The 21,237-nt window shown below is 37.9% G+C and overlaps 2 protein-coding genes and 1 long non-coding RNA gene across 4 annotated transcripts in view; 2 read left to right on the plus strand and 1 right to left on the minus strand.

Annotated features, from left to right (window-relative positions):
* The first annotated feature begins 2,154 nt into the window (after positions 1 to 2,154).
* Positions 2,155 to 9,010, plus strand: LOC309505226 (uncharacterized protein). Its single transcript, XM_082178594.1, has 6 exons — positions 2,155 to 2,280; positions 2,552 to 2,581; positions 2,670 to 2,747; positions 7,110 to 7,163; positions 7,645 to 7,731; positions 8,876 to 9,010. Exons 1-6 carry the CDS (start codon positions 2,271 to 2,273, stop codon positions 8,902 to 8,904), a joined length of 288 nt encoding a protein of 95 aa, XP_082034720.1. The 5' UTR covers positions 2,155 to 2,270; the 3' UTR covers positions 8,905 to 9,010.
* Positions 9,011 to 12,413: 3,403 nt separating this feature from the next.
* The window catches only part of LOC309503092, a 33,097-nt gene continuing 24,273 nt past the window's right edge, over positions 12,414 to 21,237 (plus strand). The window contains exons 1-4 of one of the 2 annotated variants that reach the window (XR_014207496.1): positions 12,414 to 13,647; positions 14,169 to 14,270; positions 14,984 to 15,106; positions 15,259 to 15,374. This is a non-coding gene — a long non-coding RNA (uncharacterized lncRNA). The remainder of the gene's footprint in view (positions 13,648 to 14,168; positions 14,271 to 14,983; positions 15,107 to 15,258; positions 15,375 to 21,237) is intronic. The other variant, XR_014207497.1, reaches the window with a different exon arrangement.
* LOC309514169 (uncharacterized protein) lies at positions 17,813 to 20,240 on the minus strand (the record flags this gene model as incomplete). Its single annotated transcript, XM_082190333.1, has 3 exons — positions 19,519 to 20,240; positions 18,544 to 18,630; positions 17,813 to 18,317 (listed from the first exon to the last, which is right to left on the minus strand). Exons 1-3 carry the CDS (start codon positions 19,773 to 19,775, stop codon positions 17,813 to 17,815), a joined length of 849 nt encoding a protein of 282 aa, XP_082046459.1. The 5' UTR covers positions 19,776 to 20,240.

The raw sequence follows: 21,237 nt of genomic DNA on the forward strand, positions 1-21,237 counted from the left end.
ATCAATCAATAAATTCCTCTTGAAACAAACTTTGTTGTATTATTTTAATTTAATACTGTGAAGCTGCTTTGATACAATCTGTATTGTGAAAAGCGCTATACAAATAAACTTGACTTGACTTTATTAATGACGATTTCGAAATGAAAAGCCGATGCTTGCAAATGTTATATTTCCCTGATGACCACACTGGAGAGAATCTGTCTCAGGGTTTGAGAGATGCTCTGGCTTCCTGGGGACTTTGTGAGGAGCAGCAAGTGTCAATAACCACTGACAATGGATCGAACATCGTGAAGGCTGTCGCTCTAAACAAATGGACAAGATTACAATGCTTTGGACATAGACTGCATCTTGCAATCGGTAAGTTTCATTACATATACGGTTTCCTTTAAAATATGAAAATGTAGTGTATTAATGGAAAATCAGTAGTCATCTGATCATTTGTCCTGCTTGTTTTCGTTTGTCATATATACAATTTATATATTTTTAGAAATCTTTAGTCATTGTAATAGCTTTTAAAATTGTAATTAAGTTATTGAAATAGGATCCATGTTCAGACTACTAGAGTATGTGGTGCTATTCAGTGGATTACATAATTATTATTTTGTTTAAAGACATTTCAAGCTTTGTGTATTTGATGTATTTCTCATGTCTGTGTGAGGCATACACTGAGTTTCGTTAAGTTAGGATGAGATGCGCTCCAGTTAACGTGCAATGCAAGAGACCGTGCGGACGCCTCCATTATTGTCTGTTATCACTGCATGAAAAGTGGGATTTTCGACAGTTACCGGCGCTGTAGATTGTCGTGGAAGTTCAGGTTTACGACTGCAAACTGTCGGAAATTGTCGGAAATTGACGTGGGACTTGCTTGCCCCGTGACCCCCCTTCCTCTAATGCTTTAACATGTAAATGAGACTGCTGTGAGCTTTACAAATGCAAATGAGGGTAGCAGGGGGAGTTTTATCCCAGGTGACTAAAAGGTATTAACTTAATTCTAAAAAAAATACAATACAATACAATATTTATTTATAACGCACAATTAAAAACAGCCAAGGCTGACCAAAGTGCTGTACAGGGCATTAGATAAAATGCAGGGCAGAAACAGGCCAAAAAAAAAATTTTTTTTTTAAAAAAGCCAATAGTTGTATCATAGTCAAGGGGTATTAAAAGCAAGAGAAAATAAATAAGTTTTCAAGGATGTTTTGAAGATGGAAATTGAGGGAGCTAGTCTGATATAGAGGGGTAGACTGTTCCAAAGTTTTGGGCCTGCAGTCGCAAAAGTGCAGTCGCCTCGTTTTTTAAGTCTGGATATGGGCACGATAAGAAGACAGTGATCACTGGATCTCAAAGTACGAGATGGAGTGTACGGGCAGTGGAGATTGGTCAGATATTGGGGGGCCGGTTTGTTAAGAGCTTTATACACAAATAGTAAAAAATTTAAATCAATCCTGAATGTGACAGGTAGCCAGTGGAGTTTGAATACCTTTTATCCACAGATAGATGGTTTTCTGCATGATTTAGACAAAATATTAAATTATCTTCATTAATGTCTAAAGGTTACACAAACAATCCACGCTGAAACTTAAGCTAACAAAACACAAACAATTATATATTCCTGTATTTTCTGTATTGTTTCTCACAGTAAACTGCCATGCAGGCTAGAATTGCGAAACATTATTGGATACATCTTATAATTTACATTTCTCTGGGCCAATCGGAATCTTAGCACTTTTTCTCTTGGCCAATCGGAATCTTAGCACTTGCGTCATAATCTTGAAGCACACACACCGTCAACAACAGCTGAGCTCGCCATTTGCCTGGCTACCGTGCGAGTCTAATCGAAACTCACGCATGAATTTTCCTGCATTGAACTTGTTTTAGCGCCTGCCAAAGTGAATTTTTGTCCCGCCAAAGTCTTATTTGATCGGTGAGTAATGTAGATGAACGGCTGCGTTTGTGACAGGGCGCATGTTTTAACTAAAAGAACGACCAGAGAGAGAGAGAGACGGTCGCGCGCGCGCACTCTCTGTGTAAACAACTTCTCGTTAGCTTTTGGCGCTTTTTTTTTTTTTTTAAGTTAGCTTGCTGCTCATGGTTCATGTTCAGTTTCCATGTTATTTTAGCTGTACACGAGAGAATATGTCAATTTGGGATACTAAACTGCACGTAAACCGATAGCAGCATGGCATAGAGTTCTGAGTCTGACTGGCTAACTTAGCTCTTTGCTAACTAAGTTAGCTTGTCCATATAGCAGCTTGCTACGGGGTTCACAGATGATGCAAGGTGGGTTTAAAGGTGAATTGTCTAATTTATAAATGTGCGTCGTTAATGTGACACCTAACGTAACAACGTTACCAGGCAGAGGAGAAGGACGATGAGGTGATTAGATCTAACGTTAACTTAACGTTACGAGGAAGCACAAAAAAAATCGGAGGGTTCTGTTAGAAATGGTATTCTCATTTTCAGATATTTTATACATTTGAAAATAAAATCGGTTGATACAAATTGGGCCTGAAATTTTATACAAATGATTGATTTTATTTTTATTTTGCAGTATTATTGGATTTGGATGAGAATATCAGGGGTAATCGTTTTCTCTTAATTTATAATTGCAGTTTAAAAAATGTATTCTTTAACTTTATATATTTTATTTTACATTACCTCTGCATAAGCGTCAAGATATACTCCTTTCAATAATGTACGAAGGAAGCTGCAGCCCATTGAGGACACCAGCATGTTGCACAATACTGGTGAGCATAGGCGTAGATTACGCGGGGGACGTGTCCCCCCCCACTTTTTAGAAAATGTAAATTTGTCCCCCGCACTTTTTCATAGGGAAAGTGTTCACGACATGGTGAGGTTTTCGCAAGACAATGTGTAGTTATACATACAGATTTAAAATTCAAAGAGAAAAGATCGTCTATCTACACGTGACTTTCACGTTGCCATGGTAATCAGTCACTCGCGCTCGTGCATCACCACAGACGCCTATGCTCGCACCCGCACTGAATCCATCGTCGAAGGTCGAAATGAATTCAAAACGGCAAAAAACGATTCACTCTTTTTTCGCGAAAAAGTCAAGCACCGTAAGTTGTCATGTGGTATCCGAATTGGGTTGCTCATTGTCATTGATGAATAACTTTGCCTAATTGTCTTTATGAATAATTGAAGATTGAAGAATCTTAAAGAAATTGAAGATTTTCACTAACGTTATTGCACAAACGTGCAGCTTATTTTGATCTTTTTATTCGTAATGTCTTTTATTTTCACAGATATGTTATCAAAGCCCTTCAAATTATAATAAAGATTGTGATTGTTAATGCTGAATTTGGATTTTCATGCATTAGGCTAACAGCCAATCTAACTTATTTGCTTGAATCATGCAGCGTTGTAACATGTGTACATGATGTTTACCATATAATAAGGTAACACTTTACAATTATATTAAACAAGTTTGTAGACAAACTTTAAGTTTTCTTTAAAAAGCTTAACCAGAAAGTTTGAAGAAGTTTTAAAAGCATTAAGTTTTAATGTTTTCAATATGAAAGACAGTTTTGGTTTAGTGAAACAGATAGATAGATGGATTGACAGATAGATAGATAGATAGATAGATAGATAGATAGATAGATAGATAGATAGATAGATAGATAGATAGATTAATGAAACCTTATTGTAAAGTGTTACCATTCAATATAAATGCAGTATGCAATTGTATGCATTAATGTTCTGATTTAGGTCTTAATTTATAGGGTTCATTAATATTACTGCGCTAATTTGATGGTTTTTTTTTTTTCTGTGTTGTCAAGATTGATCAAGAAACAGAGAGCCTAGGGTTGTCAGGTCAGAAAGAGGATGACACACAACAAAAAGAAACTTCACAGGTGAAAAGTGATAGACTGGATTTTAAAAACACCTGCTATTGCATTTTTTTATTGTATAAAATCTACAACAGGTGTTTGAAGTACCATATATAGACCAATCATAAAATTACCATTAGGAAAATATAGGAAACATAATTTAGGATTCAAATTATTGGTTATTGTTCAGCAGTGTACATAATTTCTTATGGATGTCACAATTCCCTGTATCTGCATATTTCAAACACTTCTTTATTGTCAATAGACAGAGCCAGAAGTTACTTTAGAGTTGAGAGGGAATGAAGCAGAAAGTTTCAAGAAGGCCTCAGAGGTGAGGGAAAACAAATGACTGGAATAAGTTAAGATTTTTTTTTTTTTTTTTTTTTAAATACACATTAATTATGTGTTTTATGTTGTCTACACTGTCTTGCATAGGCAAAATAAAGTAACTACACATTTTGTGACAAGTTATAACTATAAAATTGAGTCTTAGGATTTGGCTTAGATTTGGAGACATAAAACCATTTGTTGTTGTGTACCAGTGTGTTTATTGAATGTGTAAACGGAAATGAATATACAACATATTTAGCAACAGCACAGTCTGTGTTGAAATTCTTCTGATACCTTTTATTAATCAGACTAATTTGTACTTTTTTTATAGACAGGGCAGAGGGCATCAGACATGTTGACAGTTGTAGAAGGAGGTGGGTCTTCAGTACCTGTATTAAAACCTCACCAACCAGATCCCAAGACTATTGTGGGTCAGGTGCTTCGGGACAAAACTTTAAAATTTCAGGCTCAGTGGTACCACGATTTTGCATGGCTCCATTTTGAGCCTGGTATTGAGGGAGCTTTGTGCTTCTACTGCCACAAGGCCTTTAAAAACAAAACGTCTCAACTTGTCAAAAATACAGAAACCACATTTATCAGCTCTGGCTTTAAAAACTGGAAGAAGGCCAGAGAGAGATTTACATTACATGCTGGATCAGAATGTCACAAGACAGCCATAACAACACACATCTATGAATCAAGACCAGTAGATGTTCAGCTGTCCAATGTAAGGGCATCCCAGCAAGAGGAGGCAAGGAAATGCCTATTAAAGATAATCAGTGCTGTGCAGTTTCTGGCAAGACAAGGTTTATCTTTTAGAGGCCATGATGATGATGAGGGAAACTTTAATCAGCTTTTAAAATACAAGTCAGAAGATGACCCCAGCCTAAGCAAATGGTTGTCTCTCAAAACTGATTATACTTGTCCACAAATTCAAAATGAAATCCTCAATCTATTCAGTAATTCTATAATTCGTGGAATTGCACAAAACATCAATTCACTTCCTAACTTGCAGTTTTGTGTCATCATGGATGGTACCCAAGACATATCAGGAAAGGAACAGGAATCAGTCTGTCTTAGATATGTTGATCACGATCTAATAGTCCATGAGGAATTTGTTGGCCTGTATGAAGTGTCTGTGACAACAGGAGATAACCTGGCAAAGGTCCTGAAGGATGTATTGCTTCGTCTTAACTTATCCATCACTGGGCTGAGAGGACAGGCTTATGATGGTGCTGCGAACATGGCAGGAAAGTATTCAGGGGCACAGGCCATCATCAAAGAGAGTCAGCCACTTGCACTATATGTCCACTGTGGTCCACACTGTGTAAATTTAATTACACAGCATGCGTGTACAGCATCTCCTGTTATCCGTGACTCTTTGCAGTGGGTTCATGAAGTGGGAGTTTTGTTTGGCCAATCTGTGAAAATTAAGTCAATTTTCCAGGATATTTCAAAGTCAGAGAGTGGATCTGTCAAAGCCATCAGACCTTTGTGTCCTACAAGGTGGACAGTGCGCACCTGTGCAATTCGTGCTGTTCTAAACCAGTATCAGCCGATGTTACTTGCTCTGGAGGAAATGGCGTGTGGTCATTCAGAGTCAGCTTGCAGGGCAAATGGTTTATTTGATTGATTTCAAAAAGGCAATGTTTTGCTTGGCCTTTTACTTGCCTTAGAAGTGACAGAAGAGCTGGAGTGTCTCAATGCTTCTCTTCAGAGCCGCACTCAGACAGTAGATGGAATGCTAGCTGCTGTCAACTGTGTGAAGGACACAATTGCAGAAAAAAGAACAGAGGATTCATTCCAAAGAGTATACAACAAAGCAACAGAAATGTGTAACTCCCTAAATCTGTCTCCAATAGAAATGCCCCGTGCTCGAAAGCCTCCGAAACGCCTGTCTGGTCAGGGTTCAGCACATGTACCTAGTTCCTCAGCAGACTACTTCAGGACAGAGTTTTTCAAGGTCTTGGATGTTGTCAATATGCAGTTTCAAGAAAGATTTGAGCAAGAGGGGCTGCTCACGATCAGTTCAATTGAAAAGGTACTGTTGACAGGAGAGTCTGATGCTGGTCTGTTGGAACAATATCCAGAATTGCACTGTGCTTCACTGAAGGTGCAATTAGCAATGTTCAAGTCCAAGTACGATTATCAGTCAACTACTGAGGCTGCAAACACTCTTCGGAATATGTTGCCAGAAGTCCGCCAACTCTTGATTGCTTGGAGATGATTGCTCAGCAATTCATAGATGGAAATCAACGTCGCAGAAACACTTTTGGCAGTTTCAAGTAGCTTAAAATGCTGAGATATATATATGTTAACTCTGTATGAATAATCTGCTGCTTTTGAAAAAAACAAGCCTAAAAGGAAAAGCATAAATGTGAATGAACACTAACTGTTTATTGTATCTTATTGTTCTACTAATTTAAGGTCTCCTTACTGTGACATGTTTGTCATTTGAGTTCAATACATATCTGCAAATGTGTGGTTTGAGTGATTTTTTTTTTATTTCCTTCCTGAAATGTGGACTAGAATAAAGTAGAGTGTGAATGTGAAAGTATCCATTACTGTGTGCCATTCACATACAAAACAACGTACACAAAAAAAACTATTTAAAATATGTAAACAATATAGTAAAATATACAATACCATGTGCAATATAGATTACAAAACATCTGTATTCCTTTTTTTCTTTCTGTTTTATTGCTTTAAACATGAATAGCATATTAAGCCAATTAAGCAATAACCTGTCTACAAAGACCTGAAAAAAAAAAAAAAAAAACTGGTATAATGCTTGACATTCTGTCCCCCTCACTTCTGAAATGATGGCTACGCCCCTGCTGGTGAGTACTAATGACAACTTAAACATAATATTGTGTTGTGTACAACATAAGTCACAGGCTTATTCATGTGTTTTATCTAATAAAGATTGTGCCATGTCTAGCCAAGTGGAGCGTCCTGGCAGTGAAATGTCCACTCCTGGTAAGTACTTTTCCCCCTGCACAAAACATTGCTCTGCACAAAGTCACACTCCTTTCAAGACAAGTAGTTTTTTACTGCTTGTGAATAATCTATTTTATATACAGTGCTGGTCAGAGTTATTTAAGCCGCTTAATTAAGAGTGAGAACCTACTCATCTTGAATGGACCAAAAAAAGCGAATGTTTTAGTTTCATCTTTCCATAGAACATTTGAAAAGTAACTGACACTACTGGAACTTCAAACGGTCAGCGTTCTATGGTCAGAGTCTGGTCGTCCCTCTGCCCGTTTGAAGTTCCAGTAGTGTCAGTTACTTTTCAAACGTTTTATGGAAAGATGAAACTAAAACATTCGCTTTTTTTGGTCCATTCAAGATGAGTAGGTTCTTCTCACTCTTAATTAAGCGTAGTAATGACTCCAGTATTTCATTATTAATTTAGTATAGGCAACATGACCGTACTTACTGGCTGACTCATGTGTTTCAGACTCTAAGTCAAACTTTGAATGTCTTGTGGAAGCCTTCTCTGACCCGGAGAAATGTGCAGCCAGATTTCAGTGCAAGGAAATTTCCAGTGAGTATTCACTTTATCTGTTGCCCCAACCTTTATTTCTTTTTTCAGTGGAAAATAAATTTAGTTTTGAGGAATAGCATTTCAGTATTTGTCTACAGAGATTGGACTTTAATGGCAACCAACAATCCCAATGTTCAAAGAAGGTTCAAATGTCTGTAATGCCAGCAGATTAGCACAAGACAAACAATTGTTTAAAAAATACATAAATGTGTATATATAATTTTAGAAAATGACAGATGGTTTTGCTAGATAAGAACCTGATTTCTCGACTGGGATTGTGTAGAGACTCTGAAGCTGCATTGAGACGGACATTTGAACCGTCTTGGAACATTGAGATCTTTGGTTGCCATTAAAGTATATGCCATTAAAAATATGGAAATGTTTTCCTTAAACTTAATTTCTTTTCCACTGAGGAAAGACAGACATGGATATCTTGTCACTCAGTGTGAGTAAATTATCAGGAAATTTTCATTTTGAGGTGAACTAATCCTTTAAGGCTGATTTATACTTTTGCGTCAGAACGAAGCCCGAGCCTCTACGCTATAGGCTACTCTGTTTCATTTATACTTCTCCATTGTTGTCCCTGTTGACGCACAATTACACCTGCAGAAAGAAGCCTGTGAAACCCGAGGGAGGCGTTCTAGACCAATCACAGCGCTTCCGTCCACGTAAAATTGACGCATTGTTACATTTTGGGAGAGGTGCACGTCAGGGTGTGCTAAAGGGTACGCTATGTACACAGCCTACTCTGTAGCTACAGCGGGAGGTCGACGCATAACTATAAATTGGTCTTTACTTACTGCTTGAGAATCAAGTTTGGTAACAGTTTATTTTATTGGCTTAATGACATGTTTCAGACAGTCTTGCTTAGAAGAGCAGAGTGTGGCAATTCTTACCTTTTTGTTTGATTTCAATAATTGTAAATTTTTGAATATTCTTTGTTTTTTTTCGCCCTTAAGATGCTAGCGCACCTCTGAGCAAAGACCTGTTGACAGTATTCATCTCATCGGTCACTTTTGTATTTTGTCAGGCCTTGTGAAATGTAAGAATATTCTGTTTTTCATGATTTCATCATAAAGCAAGAGGTCATGGGATTGATGGCTATTATTTGTTTAATAATTGTAAATAATCCTATAATTTACAGGAAGCAGTATGCCATCTTCACAACTCTGAGACAAATTGTGGGCGCTACGAACTGGAGCAAGAAAAAAAAAAAAAAAAAAAGAATCTTACATTCTTTTATTTTTTTACTTTCATAAAAACTTACAAACATTTTAAAGGTAAGATTCAAAGAATATGCTTTCATTCTCTTGTATAAGAAAATAGATCCGTTATAGATACCGATCTTAATCATACATTTTGTTTTCACAGAGTAACCTCGCCTCATAACGAGGGCGTAACCTCACATTTACTCAGAGCTATGTCTGCAAGTCCAGATTTTCATGATGCTGATCATGACGACATTGTAAGTAACTTTTACTATTTTCTTCTTGTTTCATTTTACTGTGACTTGCGTTGTTTTTTTCATATCACTCTCATTTAATTGTTTTCCAGCTGCCTGTAAGACGTACTACGAGACAGTACACAGGAGCTTCAGGTACAAACAACCAGATCTGGCATTGCAGGCCGAAGCTGTGAAGAGTTCAGCTCGGAGTCGAGCGAGAAGAAAGAGGGTACGATTTTTAGTCAATGTGACTATTTTTCACGTGCATTAATAGATGTTTTGTGTCCATACACAGTGCATCACAGTACTGATTGTCTGTATTGGTTGTTTTTACAGCTGCTAGAAGCGAGACGGTGTGCTAGGTGAGGATGACGTGGGCATTTGGAAGTGTGCCACCATAGATCTGATGTCCGATGAAGTTCAACCACCAGCCAGGAGCTCACAGAGCTCTGTGCTACGCTGCAGTCGAGATTAGAGGCGACTCCTAAATACAGGGCGACGCACCACAGACGTTTTCAAAGTGGATCGAATTCAGAGAGAACGCCGCTAGTCACCTACAGCTCCGAAGATGAAAACAGACACTGAGCTTCCAATTTGTTGTGTGTGCAGATGATCTATGCTTTGTACATGGGTGTATATTGTTTTGTGTTTGTGCTAATAAAGCTCTTTCTTTGAATAAACAGCATGTCCCTGGCAAATTTTCCTTTCCTTTATAAATTCATGTCCTTGATGGTAATAATAGTGTAGTCCATAGGTTAACAATGACATGAATATACCACAGAATAGCATATTATGAATATAAAAAAATAATTTATATATCATAATTTATATGAATATTATAATTTTTTGAATTTATAATGAGCGAGGGTGACCAATAGTAACAGATCTGCCAACCAATCACGAGTGATTTTTCTTGTTTAAACCACGTGGGTTCAACCAATAGTGAGTGAGGAAATTCAAGCCTTTCTCTGGCGGGAGCTGCTATTCATATGGTAATTAGAGCCATTCACACCTCCGGCGCGAGCGCTCTGCATACGTCATGGTTCGTTTCCGACAATATTCGGCACAGACCAACGCGACGTTCACAGGCTGTAAATTGTCGTTAACTGACGAAAATTAGGGAGATTTACGGCCGTTTACGGGGTCGGAAATCCCAATTTTCATGCAGTGTATATTTGCTTCTTATTCATTAAATCCAGGCAATTGGTTGATGAAAAATGTATTAAAATTAAGATACAATTTATACAAAACGAAATTCACTTTAAAGAAAGGTTTTCTACAAAACAAAACTTAATGAAGTGGTTAAAATTAATTTTCCATAGTGACACAGGAGGTGCCGGATCCAATAAAAAAGGTTCTGTATCCAACATCGGAGGTGACGGAACATGTTCCGGCGTGTTCCGTTGCTATTGTATTCTACACAGCCCTACATAATTGCAGTGTTTCCCATATTGATTTATTTGTGGCACCCGCCACAATATCAAAACTGACTGCCACAAATAGATTTTGCTAAAGGCTTTGACTTCGTTGCATAAACATGAGCACTACACGTTTCAAAATCGAAACCTGGCGCGGGTGTTTTTATATCACTATATTTCTGAAGTAAACCGACTGCGTTCAGAAATTTGGGATGTCAGCGTTTGAGAGCTTTGCACTGCTTTGTGTACAGCGTTACCAGGGAAACCTTGATTTCTAACACCCCAACAGCGCCTCCCGCTGGGAGAGAATTAATTTGCTAATATATGCCGCAACAAATAATAATAATAATAATAATAATAATAATTCATTACATTTATATAGCGCTTTTCTCAGCACTCAAAGCGCTTTACATAGAAGGGGGAATCTCCTCAACCACCACCAATGTGCAGCATCCACTTGGATGATGCGACGGCAGCCATATTGCGCCAGAACGCCCACAACACACCAGCTTACTGGTGGAGAGGAGACAGTGATGAAGCCAGTATACGAGGATGATTAGGAGGCCATGATGGACAGAGGCCACTGGGCAAATTTGTCCAGGATGCCGGGGTTACACCCCTACTCTTTCGAAAGACATCCTGGGATTTTTAATGACCACAGAGAGTCAGGACCTCGGTTTTACGTCTCATCCGAAGGATGAAATAGAGTGCAGGTCTGTGGAAAACACTGAATTGCAATCATAATTAGTAATGTAATCAGTATTGTAATCATTATTAGTAATAAATAGAACAAAAGTTAGTTTTAACAGCAATTTCAAATGTAATCCTTTTTGTGTATAACTTCACAGTTTTCTCTTATTTAAAGGTTTGGTACAGTATAAGATGTTTTTCATTTAAATGATAATGCTTTTTATTTAAATGCACTTTGTCTTATTTATTTATTTTAGAAAATGCAGTTAAGGATGACTCTCGCATTTCCAGAGCCACAGGTTTGTGCAAAAAGTTGGTTGGGCATTTTTCTCATAGTTGGAAGAAGAAGGTGGCATTAACTGAAGCCCAGGAAGAACTTCAGCTTCCAAAGCATGCACTCATAACAGAGTGTCCAACAAGGTGGGGCTCAAGGCAACGGATGATAGAACGAGTTTTGGAACAACAGAAGGCTCTGTCTCAGGTCCTTTTAGCTGATCGCAAAACAAGACACCTGGTTCCACAATGGGAGGACACAGATGTCCTTGAATCTGTGAGCAAGGCACTGAAACCCCTGCAGGAGTTTACAGATGCCCTGTCTGGCGAGAACTATGTCAGCGTGTCACATATGAAGCCAGTTCTTCATCTGTTCAACACAAAGATACTGGCTGTGCAACCTGGTCTCACAGGATTCCGTGAAATGTCCTCGGGCCCTTAACTCAAAATCCGTGGATCCATCACGGAATCGCCCCAAATTCCGTGATGCGGCCACGGATATAACTCCAACGCAAGTCAATGACACTGACCTTCCGTGGTCCACACACGGATACCCGTTTTAATGACGGAGTACAGAACTCACTCAACAGACGTGCTTTCTCATTTGGAAACGCAACATTTGAAGTATTTATTTCTTTTCCAACACCAAATAACCATCGGGGTGGTGGTGGCGCAATGGATAAGACACATGCCTTTGGTGTGAGAGACCCGGGTTTGAATCCACTGTGAGACACCAATGTGTCCCTGAGCAAGACACTTAACCCCTAGTTGCTCCAGAGGCGTGCGACCTCTGACATATATAGCAATTGTAAGTCGCTTTGGATAAAAGCGTCAGCTAAATGAATAAATGTAAATACCATAAAGACGTTAACCTCTCTGTTATTGTAGCTATTGCATTGTCCTGCCATCATAAAAAATCAGTTTGATTCTGTTAGCCTAACTGAAGTCCCGTGATGGCACCACGGACCTCAACAACCTGACCTCACTCATGGACGTTGTAATGTTGCTGGCTTGTTTAGAAACTTAAAAGCTTTATGTCGACTGTGTTGCAATGGCATGTAATTAAGTTGACATTTTGTGTTGTCCTCTCATCATAAAATTTAGTTTGATGGCGTTTTACACCTATTGCTCGCTTGGCTATAGTCAGATCTAAAATCTGTGACAAGAGCACGGAGTGAGTCTGTGGTGAGACCACGGATAACTCCAACGCACGTCAATGACACTCATCTTCCGTGGTCCACACACGGATACCCGTTTTAATGACAGAGAACGGATCTCACTCAATGGACGTGCTTTATTCTCATTTGGAAACACAACATTTTAAGTATTTATTTATTTTCCAACACCAAATACCATAAAGACGTTAACCTCTCTGTTATTGTAGCTATTGCATTGTCCTGCCATCATAAAAATTCAGTTTGATTCTGTTAGCCTAACTGAAGTCCCGTGATGGCACCACGGACCTCAACAACCTGACCTCACTCATGGACGTTGTAATGTTGCTGGCTTGTTTAGGAACTTAAAAACTTTATGTCGACTGTGTTGCAATGGCATGTAATTAAGTTGACATTTTGTCTTGTCCTCTCATCATAAAATTCAGTTTGATGGCGTTTTACACCTATTGCTTGCTTGGCTATAGTCAGATCTAAAATCTGTGATAGGAGCACGGATTGAGTCTGTGGTGAAACCACGGATAACTCCAACGCACGTCAGTTCGTGATATGGTCACGTAATTTAATCTATTGATTCGTGCCACGGACACGTTTATTTCGTTATTTTAATAATACCAGCACGTTTTTTAAACTAATGTATTTTCAATGGGAAGCGTCTTTCGTGATCACAGCACGATTCTTTCTGCCTGTCGGCTGCAGCAGAGAAGCTGTTTAATCAACATTTATTCACGAGATCTTATATCTTATGGTTTATGTATTTTTTTAATGTTATTATTTCGGTCTTATTGCCAGGGAAGCTGGATTGCTTTGCTGTTTATTGATATTTTTTTTATTATATTTTATCAGAAGGAAATCGCGCTGAAGAAGTCTTCCGAACACATCGCGATATTTGGCATCAGTTCACGTGTGTCAGATGTTGGTAGGTAGTAAATACCTAAAAACGCTGTCCTAATAATGTGTGATATAATGTTTTTTTCTGTTTGTCGATATTAATCTGCCATTATATCTGCCATCTCCACGGAGACTTTGCGTTTCATTGCTTTCTAATTCAAAATAGGGTGATTAAACACTGCCTGTCACCTGACGTGCTATAGGCCTAGATATTCATATCAGATTAAAAATAGTACAATTAGTTCCAAAGTTGTATTTGTAGTAGAAGCACAGTAAAAACAACACTTAGCATGCTTTTACCACAGTAACATTGGTTTTACTGTGATAAGTGTAGTAAAAAGACAGTAATCACAAAACGTGCCATGCTTTTACCTCAGTATTGATAGTTTTAAAGTGATATTTGTTGTAAATGCATATTAACCACAACACTTGCCATGCTTTTAATGCTTTATAATGTAACATCCAATATTTGTAAGGTAAATCAGTACTTATTCCTTTAAATAATCCTATATATTATACATAATGATATTTTCTTTTCTCTTTTTTCAGCTGAAAAGACCAAAAGGACCTTTCGGACTCAGTCAGCCCATTATTGTTTGAGGAGAAGTAAACGGAGGAGACGGACAGCTGCAAAGGCAAATATTCACAATGGTATGTATGTTGGTTTTAACCCTAAATCAAACATTTTATCAAGCATTTGTTGTTTCTTAAAACTTTTCTCATAAAACCCATAGCCCAATCAGTACAAACATAGTCTGAAAGTCTTAATAATTCACAAGATTTAACAAGATGTCAAATTCGTATGATACTCGTACATACTTGTATACTTGTACACAATCCTGCAGCTTTTACTCATAGTGCTGTCATTGGCTACTGCCTCAATTCCTGTACATATTTATCACGATATTTGTAAATCAGTTGCGCCACTTCTTGGAAAGTTGTCGGATGTCACACACACTGTCAGAAAGTTTATATTAATTGCAAATTGGTCCCCGTCTGTTTATGTTCCAGTGATACATGATGTCTCTCCACACCTCATAACCTACCTCTGTTTGCAAGAGTGGAAAAGCTTATCTGACTTGTCACATGACATCAGATACTCGATTATTTTGTCATAATCAGATCAGTAACACTGCTGATAACTGTCCCGTTTGCATGTAAATCATTTTCATATGATTATTGCTTGCTATTAAAGACATACTTTTATTCATAGAAATGCCCACATATCAGTGAACTTATAACATAAAAGTGCTTTTTACATTTAATTAGGCTATGCAACACTCTTTGCAGAAAACATATCCTACAGTTATAAACTGACTATTTGCAAGTAATGTATTAAAATTACCTTCCTTTCTGTTTTGCAGGATTACTTAGTCCTTTTTTTAAAAGCTCTACCAATGCCAAACTCAACAGCTCTTTTAAGAGCCAACCCTCACAAGAGCTACTAGTGAGTCGCAGCGAATCTTGCCGGGATCAGCCCTTCCCAGGTAAAGTTTCTAGAATATTGCAATCAGTATTTACTCATCAAATGTTCTCTCCTGAATTATGGTAAATTAACTTATTTATAACTGTCTTAATTTATGTTTCAAGAACAATAGTAATTGCACATAGAGTAAGTCGAGACTTTCTTGTTTTACAGCAGAGAAGGAAGACCAGTCCTTATATCAACGCAAGCTAATCGAATAAGTCCTTTGTTTCGGGTGAGGAAGGAACATCTGGTGCCCAAAGATGACCGAAAAGTGTGCGAGTCCATTGGTATGTCTTGTATTGAAACAATGCTGTAAAATGTAGTACATAATTTGATGTCGACAATTTTACATTGTACAGGTTATCACTTGGTTTTTGACCAAGTGAAGCTCTTGAAATATACACTGTAAAAAATGACCGTGAAATTTACAGAAAAACTATGTAAAATCCCTACAGAAAAGCATTGTAAACCCCAAAACGAATTTTTTTTTGTTTAACCCTCTGAGGTCTAAGGTGTTTTTGGGGCCCTTGGGATGTTTTGACATGCCCTGACATTAGTGCTTTTTTCAGTTATTTATAAACATGTTAATGGCAAAGGTGTAAATTCACTCTATATAGCACAAACAGGGCTAGCATAATATGTGAGCAACAAGTATGTAGATGTTTGTATTTTTAAGAGAATAATGTTTATGCGTGGTTATTGAACAAAATAAAAATGAAAGTTGCTGAAACAAGATCACAAAACTCATACTAAATATGCGTCAATAAGACTTTTGACAAATGGATGTTATCGCTTCGGGTTCTGGCTTCAAAATTATGTGAAAATAGTCTTGCTTTATCGTTCACAGAAAACAGTACATTGATTTAAATTGTGTAAGACAGGTTTTGCTTGCAAAGCCAATATGCGAGGTGGGCGTGAAGGAGGAGTGGTTTACACCTTAGAATACACCCACTTTGCATAATTAGCCATTCATTCAGGTGTGACACTGACTGAGCCACAATGCAATGACAAAAGATATATTTAGAAGAAGGCTTTTATTGACCATTTAAGATTTTGCTTACATCTATCTTGTAAATATGTTTTGCTATTTTATTAAAAAGGTTACAATTACAACAATAATTACAATTTCAACAATATTTCAAGTGTACTCTTTCTTTGTAAAAAAATGATTATAGGCCTACATTTTATCATATGTATTCATTAGTTTGAATATAGCCAACATTGGAACAGCTAACATCTTAGTTGATGACTTTATTTTTGACAAAAATTTTATTTTATATATATATATATATATATATATATATATATATATATATATATATATATATATATATATATATAGAACATATGAGCAGAAATTGCTAAACAAAAGCTTATTTGATGTGGCTGTATATTCTACAGTAAATAAAAAAATAATCAGTCGGCTATAAACAAAGCAATTGTGAGCGATAAATAAACAAAAGTAAAGGCAGGTATCTCACAGTAAATGCTTATGCCCCGTTGATGCGGGCTCTAAGCGAATCAAATGTGAGCAAAAAAAACAACAAAAAAACATATCAGAATGATTTCTGAACTCTGATGGTTAGTGGAAGGTGGTCAGCAGAGCACACACATCTGAACACAGTCACACATCTTTATGCCACTCTTGAAAACAGTTCCTGTTCAGTTGAAGACATAAGTGAACATTGCATGCCTGGCATTTCCATGGTGTTAATTGCTTTTTACCACGCACTGCTTTGCAATGCACACATGAGCGGCGACCAACTGTGGCAACATCCCTGTCATCTGAAGTCAGCTCAGCTCCTGGAACCGGTACATGGTCACTATCGGTCCGTTTTGGTGCCGTTTTCTGTGACACACCACAGAGCTCTGTGATAAGTTGCTCCATAAACTCTTTATGGGACAAGTTACCATGTAGCTCTTTGTGCACAATGAAAGAGTTGGTGGAAGCAATGTCCAAGAAGTGTAGAAAAATCTTTCTGTACCACTTCATGGTTTTGTGCTGTGTTGTGTAGTAGTGTATCAGCTGATCAGACAGGTCAACGCCCCCCATGTGCTTGTTGTATTCAGTCACAGGTGCAGGACATGGAAATGTCTTTGTCCTCCATGTATCTTGCGTTTTCACCCTCCTCTGCGCAGTGTTTCCTGTATAAGCAGGATGGATGGTAGAACAGACAGATACCTCTCGTGTGTCCATCCACTTCACAAATACAAGAGGACCATCGCGAATCCACCTGATGGATCCCCTGGCAGATTTTTTAGAGAGTGAATTAGCTGCATTCCGAGGGCAGTCCTTCCTGTTGTCCCTGTAAGTCCCACATGCACCAAACTTCATTGCAAACAAGTCTTTGAGGAGCTTTGGACTTGTATAAAAATTGTCCATGTACACATGGTACCCAGAACCTAAAAATGTGTGGTCTAAAAGAGATGTTACAGCATCATATGACAGTCCATGGCCTGTGGGAAAGTTGTTCTTTCCTGTGTACACAGAAAAGTCCACAGTGTATCCATTCGATGAGTCTGCAAGAACAAACAACTTGAAACCCCATCTGGTTGGCTTGGCTTTCATGTACTGCGTCATACCTGTGTGTGCTTTGCATGCCACCATTCTTTCATCCACAGCTAAGTTTCTTTTAGGATGATAGATGGATTTACAAGCCTGACGGATCGTGTCCATGAGAGGTTTGACCCTGCAAAGACGGTCATGTTCAGGTGTGCCCCACTTTCAGTCATTATCCATATCTGCATCTGGGTGACTCATGTGCACATTCCATGAAATGATGCGGTATCTGTCCCGGGACATAACTGTAGCTGGAAAGGGTACGGAGAAAACACTGCTTTGCCGCCAGTAGTCGCTGATGGAGCTGACCTTCACCATGGCCATGTAAAATAGCAACCCAATGTAGCGATACATCTCACTGATGCTGACATCTGTCCATTTATATTTGCTGCCCTTTGCAGTTGCCTTGGCAGCCTGGGCATTGGTGTTGTGGCACAGAGTTGAGACAGCACTTTCTGAAAAAAATTGTTTGAATAGACTCATGGGTGAATGTGAGTCAACAGGGCTCAGTTGTGGTCCAGTTTCCCGTGCAGGACGGAAGCGCACAGTCTGTGGAACCATGTCAACATCAGTCTCTGTTTTCCATGCCAGAGTGGACTGCCTGTTGCTTGCCTGCTTGTTTGCCTTGGCTCTCTTCGGGACAGGTGCTTGGACATGTTCATTGTCACATCTGTAAAAAAAAACACAAAAAAAAAACAAAAAAAAACACGTGAGCATGCTGATAACACAATCAAAGAAATTGTATTATCATTATCGATCACTAATGGCCATGGATAAAAAAAGACAACGTTTTTTTGTCATTTCACACAAGAATAGGTAGGCTACTTTTATATTATGACGCTGTAAACACAATCAGGCTACATTTCATCTGTAAAATATTACGTCTATGCACTTACTCAGTATGATTCTCCATCGCACTGAGAACTGAACGACACCTGCGTGCCCCTCTGCGGGGTGCTGGAGAAGGAGAGCTTGACACATTCCTAAAAAAACAACAACAAAGTAAAACTGTTAGCATACATTATTCAAAGTAAACTGATGAGCAATTGATGGTTATGGACACACAATGTTTTGTTGATAGGCCATAGGATGGAGAAATATCTATTTATGGGCCGTAGACCGCGTCACCGCGAGTATCTGTTGATGGGCTATATACACCGCACGCATTTAGTGACGCACGCAATAAACGGATCGTTCGCGAACGATCACTACACTACATTTAAAAAATGTACACCTGTATTCACAAACATCTGTGCATAAGGCAGTATTGAAGCATGATAAACTGTCATAGGCTAACCAAAACCGAACATTTATATAAAAATATAATGTATTTAGACAGTATCACATATTTTACCAGAGGCTGAAATATATTTGCACTAAATCACATTATATAAACTAAGTAGATATTCACAAACATGCTACATTACGCATAAGGCAGTATTGAAGCATGATAAACACTGTCATAGGCTAACCAAAACCGAACATTTATATAAAAATATAATGTATTTAGACAGTAGCCTATCACATATTTTACCAGAGGCTGAAATATATTTGCACTAAATCACATTACACCTAAGCAGATATTCACAAACATGCTACATTACGCATAAGGCAGTATTTTAGCATTTTAACCAGTGTCATAAGCTAATCAAAACTGAGTGAAATATATTTCATATACAAATATGTTTAAAGAGCAATATTACATTTAAAAAAGTTTACACTTGAGCGTATACACGAATGTTAGGGATATTGTAAGGCAATCGTTCCTGTAAGATGTCAAAAGCTAGCCAAAACTAGGCAAAATATAGTCTGAAAATTCATATGAGTTCTATATTATCAGAAAAATAATTATATAACAGTAAACAACTTACTCAGAACATGTATCCTCGGCGGGATCAATTCGCTCTTGAAAATGCACCCGTTCATCGTCCGAATTGCAATCTTCCTCTGAGGAAAAGGTGAATTCTTCCTCGCTGTCCAGAATCATCTGAAGGGCGTCTTTACCGGAGAAACGTGCCATCCTCGGAGCGCGATGAACTATCAGTGAATCGGATGAAGAGACTGTGTTTTTATGGCATTGATCGGGGGGCGTGTGCGATGCAAATAGATTACCTAAACTATTTACCATTTGAATAGCGCCGGGGGCGGGGCGGCCTCAGCTCATTATAGAGATAATGAAGCAGAAGGAAAAACGGTACCTCTCCTTGCTTTCAAACGGATTACATAAGCTGAGAATATTTGTTTTTTATATAAATTACTTCGTTTAAAAGAAGAGATTTCAAGCTTCATAAAGACATATATCACGTGTCTGTGTGAGAAGGATTCGCGGAGTTATTGTTCATTTTCGGACGCGTTTCAGAATGGACTACACTGACAGAGAGAAGGCAGAACTCGCTTCGTGTTTATTTTTCTTTATTTGTCAAAAAGCAAAACACTTTGTTTTTATTGTGAGTATACACAAAAATAATACACATTTAACAGAATCGATTGATGTATGACACGTGTTTGTAATATCAAAGTCAACAGAGCAAAATTAATCTCTTTTGAACTGATAAAAAAAAAAGCGAGCTGGTATCGCCGGCGAGACCGCCGACTTCAGGGGGTTAAATCACAGTGAAATTTTGTAAACTATTTAACATAATATTTTGTTATATTTACAATAACAATATGTGATTATGATCAAAATGATTTGTTAAAATTACAAATATTGGTATCAAAAACAGAGAAATACTGGAATACTCATAACAAAACAATTTTGTTAATTTGACATGCAAATATTGTAAAAACTATATGCTATAGTCTATTTTTAGCATGATTGATGAAACTAAGAAAATTGAGGTAATATATATATATATATATTTTTTCTTCACAAAAATAAAATAATTGTGAACCTGAGAGGTTGCCTATCTATATAAAATATGACTACAATTAGGGCTGGGCGATTTAAATCGCGATATTGTTATGCGCAGCTCATCAGTAAAGCCGGTTCCTTGATTAGTAGTAAATCACCATCACCTGCTTTCAGATGGAGCGGCATTTACTACAAAGAGCCGTAGTTAACTGACAAGCTGAGCCAAATCACATCAATATCGCGGACGTATCGCCAGCGATATTTAATGCGATATGGCTCAGCTTGTCAGTTAACTACGGCTCTTTGTACACAGCAAAACCTCCAGTGTTAAATTAACACCCCTGGGAGTGTATGAGTCCACACTCAAGAGTGTTTAAGTTAATGAGATAACTAAGTGATTAATTTAGTGATGATTGAACATTATTGAAGACACCTGATGTTAACAAGCAGAATCGCTGAAGGAGAACATCGCAAATTGTAAGTTACCATATTGTGATGGGTAGTTGCTTTAGTTGGGCTCTGACCCTTTCATGTGTACTTTAGATTTTGTTTGGTGGTTGTATCTGAGTTAAAACTGCCAGTTGAACAAAGAATAAAAAGTGATCTGATGGTGTTGGTTATATTATGACAATCATCATTTGAACTTGATCACTGAACTCATTAAAATCCTTCTTTCTGACTTCGATTTATGATGTTGGTTACAGCATAACTGTGAATCTGAATAAATGGCCAGAATTTT

The sequence above is a fragment of the Leuciscus leuciscus genome (genome assembly GCF_965113295.1).
Source record: "Leuciscus leuciscus genome assembly, chromosome: 1".
Lineage (NCBI taxonomy): Eukaryota > Metazoa > Chordata > Actinopteri > Cypriniformes > Leuciscidae > Leuciscus > Leuciscus leuciscus.